The sequence below is a fragment of the Narcine bancroftii genome, chromosome 7 (assembly GCF_036971445.1).
Source record: "Narcine bancroftii isolate sNarBan1 chromosome 7, sNarBan1.hap1, whole genome shotgun sequence".
Lineage (NCBI taxonomy): Eukaryota > Metazoa > Chordata > Chondrichthyes > Torpediniformes > Narcinidae > Narcine > Narcine bancroftii.
The window spans coordinates 71,810,884-71,822,079 of NC_091475.1; the positions used below are offsets into that span (position 1 = coordinate 71,810,884).

At 41.2% G+C, this 11,196-nt stretch overlaps 1 protein-coding gene across 1 annotated transcript in view; it reads left to right on the plus strand.

Annotated features, from left to right (window-relative positions):
- The first annotated feature begins 273 nt into the window (after positions 1–273).
- The window catches only part of ndfip2 (Nedd4 family interacting protein 2), an 80,278-nt gene continuing 69,355 nt past the window's right edge, over positions 274–11,196 (plus strand). The window contains exon 1 of the mRNA XM_069890327.1: positions 274–482. Coding sequence (XP_069746428.1) covers positions 444–482 — 39 coding nt within the window. The 5' untranslated portion in view covers positions 274–443. The remainder of the gene's footprint in view (positions 483–11,196) is intronic.

An 11,196-nucleotide genomic window follows, 5' to 3' on the forward strand; every position in this document is an offset into this window, starting at 1 on the left:
CTCTTCCTCATCCCCTCACCATCCTCATCCCCACCCCTCTCCTATCCAACTCCTCCACAACCCCTACCCAAACTCTCCCCTACCTAACCTCTACCCCATCCCTTAACCAAACCCTCCCCTACGCAACCCCTCTCCATCCCTCCCTGTTCCCTACCCATACCCTCCCCATCGCCACCCCTTCCCATCCCCCCAAGGGACAGACGGGCACAGATGTCTCCGAACCCCATGTCGCCGCTGATTGGCCGACGTCAGGCTGAGCGATGGTGGGAGGTTCTGAGCCGTGACGTCACAGAGACCGGGCCTGCGCCTTGTTCCTTGTTCCGACCCGTCCCCGTCCCGGAACTGTGGGGGCTTGTTTATCCCTGGGCAGTGACTGGGGAATTAACGCCGAGGGCAGAGCAGCTGAGTGAGCGCCGGCTCTGGATTTCGCTGAGGCAGCGAGGATGATGGAGCATCAGCAGGCCTGCAGCCGTTACCAGGCGGTAAGTCCGCCTCCACCCCCTCACACGGGCGCTCAGTCGGGGACCCTTCCCCGCCTGCCCCCGACCCTCCCCCGCCTGCCCCCGACCCTCCCCCGCCTGCCCCCGACCCTCCCCCGCCTGCCCCCGACCCTCCCCCGCCTGCCCCCGACCGCCTCCGACCCTCCCCCGCCTGCCCCCGACCGCCTCCGACCCTCCCCCGCTTGCCTCCGACCCTCCCGAACCTTTCCCCACACACAGTTTGCTTTACCCTGGCATTTTCCCCTGCCCCTTGTCCCTATTTCTGCTGCTGAATGGAGAGAGCCCATCTCGAAGGCAATGACCTTCCTTTTGGAGCAGGGCATTTGTGCTCAAATTCAGTTTGTGAGGAGGTGGAGAAGGACGTTGGGGTGTTCAGCCTCTCCATGTATTTCTGGAGTGAGGCAGCTGGAGTTGATTCAAAATCAGATGACAGGTGCTGTTGAGATCTGGCATCCTCCATTGGCAGAGATTTTTAAAATCATATCAGTATTCTTCGATAAAGGTAGGATTTAGAAAGCAAGGTTGTTTTAGGAGAAAGAGGTGACAGGAGAAATCTCTTGAAGCAATTTATTGGAGCAATAGGCATTGAAGCATGATTTGAAAATGTGCTATTTTTTATGTTGTTTGTAAAGATTTTACATGGTGCATTGTTTGGTATCTACTCTGATATGGATGCTGTGAGAGCTACTAAGTTCCTCTAGGATTTCCGTGTTTCTCGTCTTCAGATTTTCACGTTTCACTTCAGCTAAAAATTTGTTGATCTTAGTTGGCATAAATTGAACTGTTTCCATGAATAATGATTCAGCTTCTGATGTAATATATTCCTCCAATCATTTGTACCCTGTGTGCCCCATAACTTGTTTTTATTTTGCTTAAATTGAGGATCCTTTATCTTGTGCACAATTGCACAAAACCTAACTTTTGTTTGCCCTAAAGACACACAAAGAGACGCCGCTAGCCTGGCACCCCAACCAGTACAATTGAGTCCTTTCAAAGAGTGTCCATGGTTTTTCCTCCAGCATTCCTGTAATCTCAGCAGCTGCACAGTCCCGTGTATGATGCAAGTTGCATATTCAACTGTGGGTTGGATTCCATCTGGGATGCTTGTAAATTACCTTGAAATAAATAGTCCCCATCATATCCATAAGTTTGAGGGAGATTCTGAAACTGAAGGGGAAAAAAAACTTGTTGGGAAGGTGAATGTGAAGATTTTGCAGTAATGAAAGAAAGGCAAAGATGCAGAGGTCTGGGAACTTTCCACATAATGACAAAAAGTGAATAATCCAGCTTTTGTAGCGAAGCATGCACAAGAATGCAAGAACATGATGTTCTTGTGTTTAGGGAAGGGTTGCGGCCTTACAGTTTTCATTTTAGGTTTGGAGCCTCTGTCTGGTAGTTCAGGCAGACGTGACTGGCACGTAATGCAAGATGCATCTAACTTTGTAGCACTTGAATTTTGGGGACAATTTTAAGAAGCCAATAAATTCAACATTGAATCCTCCAATGAAGATCAGTTTAAGTGTTGACTGGTCTATGTTGCTGGTGATGAGGTTTTCAGATCAGCTGAGTGGAATGATAGAACAGAAGTTAAGTTACAGGTTGTTGACGGTCATCTGAAATGTCATTGTACCCCAGATGGGCAATCAATGCTGTTGCTCGCATCCAGTCAGTAAATAAGATAAATGGTTGGTTTGGATGTGTAGACAAGTTGTCATGAGATATGCTGGTTGTGTTCTGCTGACACTTTCAGCCTTCCTGTCTGAATTGTGTTTCGTGTTTATATTTGCACATTTACAATTTTTTTCTGTTTTGTTTTCCGAGGTAATTAGAAATGTTGAAAATTGACTAGTAAACTATTTTAATGTTTCAGCATATCTAAAGATCCAGTTGATCATTTAATCACATTCACTTGATCACAGTTACTTTTTAAACTGAAAATACAGATTGCTCAACACTTTGTCAAAGGTGGCATTTTCACTGTTAATAATTTGGCTCTGAACTTCAGCTCCCAATTAAGATTCAACAATGAGAGAAGAATGCTTATCTGATTGAACTTAAGGTTCAACTAAGATGCTGGCTTGGTGAACTCTTGGCTTCCTAATCATTGCCAATACTGATTAGTTGAGTGGCCTAATCGAGATAAGAGAAGGATATCAAGTAGGACAGAGGTGAGCAGAAATGTGTTCTCTCAGCAGACATTGAATCGTGGGAGTTTTCCACGTCAGTGTTGTGAAGGCTCATGGTTGAGTTCATTTAAAACCAAGAGTGATGCATTTCTCGATGTGAAGTGCTTCAAGTGATGTAGGGTCAGTGCTGTAAAATGGAGCTGAAGAAGAAGATGAGCCATGATCTTGAATGATGGAGCAGAGTGATAGAGGAGGAGTATGGTGTTATAAACCCCATAAAAGTTGAAGACTCTCTCAGTGGAGATGAATGCCTATCATTGAAATTTTGGGATAGTACATTTACGATTAACTGAAATTCTGAATGTCCAAAAGTTTTCTTGGGTGAGACATAACGTCACAATTTGAAAAAAGAAGTTTGAAGAACATAAAGCCACTGTGCTCAAGTAGGGCTACAGGGAATCACTGTTTCAAAGGAAACATTTGTCCACAGCTTACACATTGAAGGATTATTTAGTTATAAATTGTTTTTTTTTTGCCATGAGCTACTACAACTTTTGTGATAAATTGCACTATGATATTCTCAGAATTTGAATGGAATACTATGCTCTCTCCCCGTCTGCTTGGCCAGCCGGGCCAGGCCACGCACACTCCCTCTGTCAAATCCCCCTTTTAGTGACAGCACTGAAATTCTGCTGGCGGACATTTACTGTGCAATCTCCTACCACTTACAGGTGAGGTCAGACCTCGGGCTCCCAGGCAGGATTGGTGATGGGGATTGGCGACAATCCATACAAGTATTCTTGCATTGGAGAACATTCCTGAATATCAAAAAATCTGCTGAACTGAGATAGATCCAGTCCCAAGTGTTTCGGATAATTGGAAACCTATTCTAAATAAAAGTTATTTTTAAAATATGACACTGGGCTTGTCTTTTAGAAGAAAGCTTTTCGATTAGATATCAGGTTCACAATTGATTATTAATCCTGCTGTAGATGGTGTCATCTTGCCTAGAATTCTTGTTACCTTCTTTGCTCAGGACTTGGGTCCATTGTTGTAATGTCATACTTGCTGCAGCTGAGATTTTCTGATTCATCATAAACTGGAGATTGAATCTAGTTCTTAACAGTGGAAGTGATTTTTGAATTGAGATGGTTGGTTTGCATTTACTTGCTGCTTATCCCCTTCACAGGATAAATAGAAACATCTTTCTTGAAAGTTCTTCTTGAAAATCAGGTCTTTGGGACGTTCTGCTCCCCTTCTTCAAGAGGATACTCTATTTTATAATTTATTGATGGAAGCCGTTCTACAAAGAATGGATCCATTCCACTTAAAAGACATGGAAAAGGTCATGGAAGAAGTTAATCTGATGATGATGAAATAAAATGCATGTATAAAGCAGGTTTCCCTTTGTGCTGATGTTGGGTTCAACACCTGAACCAACCAGCTACTAAACTTTCCAGTTTCTCCAATGGAACACATTAATTGAAACGTTGGGGGTAAATCACAGGATTCTGCTGACACTGTGGTTAAGTGAAAATACACACAAACGCTGGAGAAACTCAGCAGGTCAAACAGTGCCTTAATGTAGCAAAGGTAAATGACAGTCAGTAAAACTTGAATTTTAAAATTCTTCAAAATTGAAATTTATAAAAATATACTTTTCTGGCTATTCCAAAAGAAAGCAGAACGTTGGATCTGAAAAATAGTGTATAGCGCGATCTCTGCCAAACCAGGAGCTTCTACATTTTCTCCAAACAGCATAACAGTTTGTCCTCGGAACACAAAATTGCTGGAGGAACTCAGCAGGTCTCACAACAGGCAGTGAAGGTAAAGATATAAGACCAATTTTTCGGGCCTGAGCCCGTTGTCAAGGTATCATTGGTTTTGATTCTTTACCTCCTCTGGATGCTGCGAGACCTGGTGAGTTCCTCCAGCATTTTTGTCTCTTATTACATCACAGATGCTGCAGTCTTTCATGTTTCACTTTATTACAATTTGTACAGCAAGATGTGGGTGTAGATCTGGAAGTCTCCGAGATGCATTTGGAGACCAGGAGTAGTGCATATTTTGACAGTTTGAAAAACGTTTTACTTTCCTGAAGCTGGCGGCAAAAGAATCTGGACCCTCAGGACAAATCGAGTGTTACCTTTCCAAATTTTAACGTGCATGTTAAGAAGGAAAGAAAAATATCGAACAAGTTTAGAAGCTTTAGTAACAGTATTCAAATTTACTTGTGTCATCGTATTGTGCATTGCTTAATACAAGAATCAAACTGAATAAACATTTTAATGAAAAGTCACATTTGACTTTGCAACAAGGTTTGATGGTTACGTTGTACAAAGTTCTTCTTATTGAAATGAGCAAACCCAAATTTCACAAATATACGCAGCACTTCTGTATTGTCGAACTAGATGGTAAATATCTATCGACGTATTAATTTTTAAAAATTCCACCTTTCCCTGCTAATTTTGTTTCATTCTTAGTTCCGTTTGATACACAATTGTACTTCATTTCTCTCAGTTTTGCATCACCTGAGTTATTATTACATTGAGAAACTCCTGTACTCTACTTAACTGCATACAAACTTTTTTTTGACGTTAAATGTCAGTAAAGCTGAAAATACTCTCAAATAACGTTTTTAAAAAATCAGTCAGGAATAACATCATATAGTGATTGCTGATTAACTTGATCCTGGAAACAAGTGTGACAACTCCCACCCTTTGAAGTTACAAGTTGGTGCTGATGAGGAGAAAAGGGCTTTTCTCATTTCTGTTTTCTTTGAAAATATCAAAACCAGAAAATCGTCACTTTAAAGAACCGTTTAAAGGAGGAAAGGAAGGTTTGTAAAAATTTGAGAGCTTCGGCCCTTGGCAGCTGAAGCAAACTCAGGGAGGTGTGAATTTTGGGGAAATACGCAGCTTGGAGGGCTTATGTTTTGAAGGAGTTCTAATGAAGGAGTGACTATAAATGTGAATGAAACATCACTGTAGATTCAATGATGGGGTGAACAGATGCAGGTGAATTCCCAGACAGCATGACCTTGAGGGTACAGAGGTGAAAAGGAAGAGTTCAGCTCGGAGTGGTGGAAAGATCAAATCAAGGGATTGTTCACAGAGGAGTGAGGATTTTGCTGATGGATGAGTCACTTTGTATAATGCAACAAAAATAGCAAGCGAGCATATTGGTGTCATAGCAAATTTTGCCTGTCCAATTTACAACACACGCAAGGTCTTATTATAGCAATTGAGACAGAAAGTCTTTCTTTCTTCGCATAGAATGGTGCAAAAAAATTATTTCTTGCACAAATGTTTATCCAGTGACTTTCAGGTTTTACCTGTCGAATTTCTAATTTGTGTGCATCAGATTTGGAGATGCAGATTGAAGACACGCCCCCTCAATAAAATTCCATTAGTTCTGGAAAACTGATGCAAATCACAAATTTGGATTGGAACATTGAGTGTTTTAATTCAATCTGAATCATCAAAAATTTGGAGTGGCTGTCAGCTCTTTGAGCTTATTTTGCCATTTGATTGACTGACTGATCATCCATATTCGTCACCCTTTATATGTACATACAAATGGCACTGCATTTATATTTTAAATATATTCGTCACCCTTTATATGTACATACAAATGGCACTGCATTTATATTTTAAAAACCTGATGCAAAACCTATACTTTCATGGCCACATTTATATTGCTTTAAACACTGTATCCTTGAACTGCTTAATGGTCTTCTCCTTCAAGGATATTAAATTTAGAGTTTTAACCGGTTTTCATTCATCATATTTTTATTTGGTAATTTCCATTAATATTGTGATTTGCATTCCTCTGTTTAATCTTGAGTTATTTGCATCATTAATGAGATTTCAGTGAGTTTTTGAATGTGTAGGTGTCAGAAAGTATGTGATAACATCAGTGAAGAAATGGAAACAGAATGCTGAAAACTTCTCAGCTGTTCAGGGAGCGATGGTGAAGAGTAGTAAAGAATTAACATTTCAGTTTGTTGACCTTGCATCAAGTTTTCAACCTTTACACGACCATGGGGATTATAAAGTTGCTTTGTCCAGGCTCTTCATGAAGCATTTTTATTGAAATTATCTTTCCCATGACTTTTGGAAATTAAGATTGAAATTATTTTGTTTGTCAAGGGTATAAAAGCTTTTTTTAAAAGTGAAACAGATAAATATCATTTGGCTACAATGATTTCCCTGACTGTGCAGGTTTGAGGATATGAATGGTCTGTCTGGGTACCTCAACTCATGCAAAACCACCCCCAACATCCCAATGTTTTTGACTGAGTGAACAACCTTTTTCTGCTCATGGGGATGTAGATTGGGAGATGTCGACCTGGAAAGGAGTTTTTTTTTTGGACAGGGATGATTCTAAAGCTATTTGCATTGAAATGGAAATAATATCTTTGTTCTTAATTTAACAGTATAACATGTGAAGATACTTTGCAACATTTCCATGCACAATTTAAAAATAGCACCATGCTCGAGTTTGTGAGATGGCTAAGTATACATTTGCACTTTGGTGTTTGAGTATCATTTGGTTCAGTGCATAACCTGCTGAGTTTCTCCAGCATATTTGTGCATTTCATCTAGTCAAACTGCTACCTCATGACCCCAGTGACCCAGGTTCACTCCTACCTTCCATAGTGTCAATGTATATTCTTCAGGCAGCTGTGTGGGTTTTTTTCTGGCTTTCTCCCACATTCTAGCAACATCGTTTACATTGTTTCCAGTCTATTTCTTAATGGCAGAATCTGTGGAAATTGCTGCAGTCAGAGGTTTCCACCTGCTTCAAAAGGGTATCAATCATCCTGGTGCCCATGGAGAGCAGAGTGAGCTGGCTCAATGGCCCTTTCAATTTGCCATGTAAAATGGGGAGAACTGGGCAATTTGCAAGGGTCCAACTAGGTCCCAGATCTACCTTGGAGGTGGTCAGAGGACCTAGTAAAACTTACTGGATATTCTGCTCTGGCAGGGGAAATGGCTGACCCGGCTCCTCTAGTGATGTCGATGCTTGCATGCGCGTGTCACAGGGAAACTCCTGGCTGAAATGCTGCTGCTGCGAACGGGGTGGGGTGAGATGCCACGATGTGGCGCTACCGTGAATGGGCGGGGAAATGGCTGCTGCGCGATCAGGAGGGAGGTGGCTGTGATGTGCCGCTCTGGCTCGCAGTGACTGCTCAATGCGGAGGGGATTTGCAGTCTTCCTTACCCATAATCCCCCTAGCCACTATAACCGCTCTGCTGCCACCAGAATGGTTTCAGTGGCATGGGGGATTATGGGTAAGGAGGATGGTCATCATTGCAAATCACAGCGGCATGTCATGGAAGCCACCACTCTTCCAACCCCCCACCGTTCACGGCAATGGCATCTTCCGGGGGGGAGGGGGGTGGAACGGGGGATGGTGAGGGTAGGTCTGGCTGTGCATCCTGCATCCACGACCCAGTAATTGCACCTGGATCCCAGGAGGGGCTACCTGGGTGCTGCAATTTGAAAGCACCTAGTGGCTGTTACCCAGTAGCATTCACATCTACTGTGATGAAATGGTTTTAGAGGTGGTCATGACCAGAATGAACTAATTAGCTCTGCCCAAGTAAAGATTTGGACCCACTGTAATTCACCTATTGTCACAATCGCCCCACAGCAGATGCAATATCACTGGCTCTCCACTCAGCTCTGAAGTATTTAAAAAACAACAACATGCATATCACTGCTCTTCATCGACTACAGCTCAGCCTTCAACACCATTATTCTCTCAGTGCTGATCAACAAGCTCCAAACCCTGGGCCTCTGCAATTGGATCCTTGGCTTCCTCATTGAAAAACCAATCAGTGGTTTCCTCCCTACTGATGATCACCACAGGCGTACCTCAAGGATGTGTGCTTAGCTCACTGCTCAACTCGCTCGATACACATGATTATGTACTCAGGCACAAATTCAAATGCATCTATAAATTTGCCGGTTGTCAACAGAATCAATGAGGAAGCATACAGGAGGATGATACATGTAAGAACAATAACCTTGCACTTACCATTAGGAAAACCAAGGAGTTGATGTGGATTTTAGGAGGGGGAAATCAGGAAGATGTGAACCAGTCCTCATTTAGGGGGTCAGCAAGTGAAAAGGGTTTAGAACCAAGTGACAACATCTCTGAAGATCTGTTCTGGGGTTGACTTTCAATGCAATCATGAAGAGGGCTCACTCACGGCTATTCTTGATGAGGAGTTTGAGGAGATTCAGTATGTCACCAAAGACAGTTGAAGTTTCTACAGGTGACAGTGGAGAGCATTCTGTCTGGTTGTATCACTGTCTGGTATGGAGGTGCCACTGCACAGGACAACAGTGTTGTGAACTCCACCAATAATGTCATGAGCAAAAGTCTTCACTCCATTAAGAGACGATATCTCCAGAAAGCAGCCTCTATTCTCGAAGAGGCCCCCCCCACCCCCCCCCACCATCCAGGCCATGCCCACTTTACACTACTACCATTGGGATGGAGTGACAGGAGCCTGAAGATGAACACCCAGCGATGCAATGACAGCTACTCCCACTCTGCCATCACATTTCTGAATGGACAATGAACCACAGTCACTATCTCACTTTCTCTTATTTTTGCACAAATTTATTTTTTTTAATGCTGCCACAAAACAATGAATTTTGAGACATATGACAATAAGTTCTGATTCTGAGAATGATTGGAATGATTTTATTCTCATATACAATACATTGATTTATCAAAAATTTTTGCTTGCTTGCTACAGCCAACAATAATAGTACAAATTAAATTTGTGCAAATTGACCTGAGGCAGAAAAAGAAATAGTAAATAGAAAAGGATAGAAAAATACAGTAAATATTTACAATTGTAGTTAGGGCAAGAATAAAATTATGTTGCACTTTTGCAGTCAGATCCTTTTGGTTCATGGGCACTCAAATTTCCCAGAAATTCTTTCAATAAGTTTTTATAACTTTTTGTAATTTCACTCTTGTGTAAATTTAATTTGAAACCTGAGAACTGACAATCTATCAAACAAAATTAATATGTTGGTATAGAAATATCAAGATTTCAACTAGAAAGCAGTAAATATGCATAAAGTGATATTTAATGTTTAATTCCTCCTCTAATCCTACCATTAAATTTGGAAGCATTGAATTTGCAAACCAGGAGTGATGGAAATAAAATGGGATTAATTTAGTTGAGTGTAAAATGGGTGCTTGATGGTTGGGATACTGTGAAGGCCTGTTTTTGTGCTTTGTGACCACAGTTTCAATTTCTGTAAAAGGTTTTTGTTTGAGAATCTGGAGGAGATTGATTGAAGTGGGAGAGATGAACTCTGCCACAAATACACATTTTGGAAACTGTTTTCTCTTCTGACATCATGGAAATAATCTGACAGTTTGCAGTTCTATTCTGCAAAATAAACCCAATTTTAATGAGTCTATCATGAGAATTGGAGGAAGTGGTTTTTGAAGTTAATGCTGTCACACATGCCAGAATAAAATCAGCTTGCGAAAAGGTTCTTAAGTCCTTGCCAATAAATTGCTGGGTGACATGACTGTCCTCGAACAGTTACTGCATTTTGAATAAACCGTGTGATCGGAATTATGCAGTTAAATTACTTTGAGTTTTAAAGCCTGAAATAGGCCTTTAAGTTTAAATCTAGTTTACCAAGCCGCCATTTCAACTTGAGTTATGAGAGAGACCGGGATATTGAGGGAGGAAAAAAGTAGAGTAAAATGTTTAATTTTTTTATAGATTTGAGAATTCTTTGAATTCTCCCGAATTTCCACGTTCTTAAATGCATTCTTTGTTGAAAGGCAGATGTTTGTTCCACAGTCAGTGCCATCAATAATGATATTTATGCACATAAAACGTTTATGTTCAAAGGCAAATGATGCAAGCAAGAATAAGAACAGCATTGAACTGTACATAGAACTACTCACTTGACAGAATTAATGTTGTCTGTGTGTAAGAAAGGTTTTGTTCATTATGTTTAGCTGAGCTTCTCCATCAATCTGGTCATCAGATGTATCATTATAAGCTTTTCAAACAGTCCTTTTAAGCTTTCAATAAAGTTGAGTGAGTGCACTATACATAACCATTTCCTTAATCAGCCTTGGGGTAAGACATTGTAAGTAGTGAGACTAGCTCCAGAGATGCCCAAAGGAAATCAAATTTCTTGCTCAACAGGCTGATGATTGTTGATATTTGAGCACATGATAGTTTTGAATTGTTCACTAAAGTTAGAATCATAGAACATGAAATCATAGAAAACAGGTCCTTTGGCCCTTCTAGTCAGTGTTGAACTATTATTCTGTCTCATCTGACAGATCTGCACCGAGACCATATCCCTCAATACTTCTCCCATCCATGTACCTGTCAAATTTTTAAAAAATGTTAAAATTGAGCCTGCATTCACCAATTCAGCTGGCAGCTTCTCCCACTCTCTGTGAGGAAATTCCCCTTAACCTTCCTTTTCACCCTTCATCCATATCCTCCGACTTGTACCTCAACTAACCTCAGAGGAAAAAGCCTACTTCCATTTACTCTTATTTA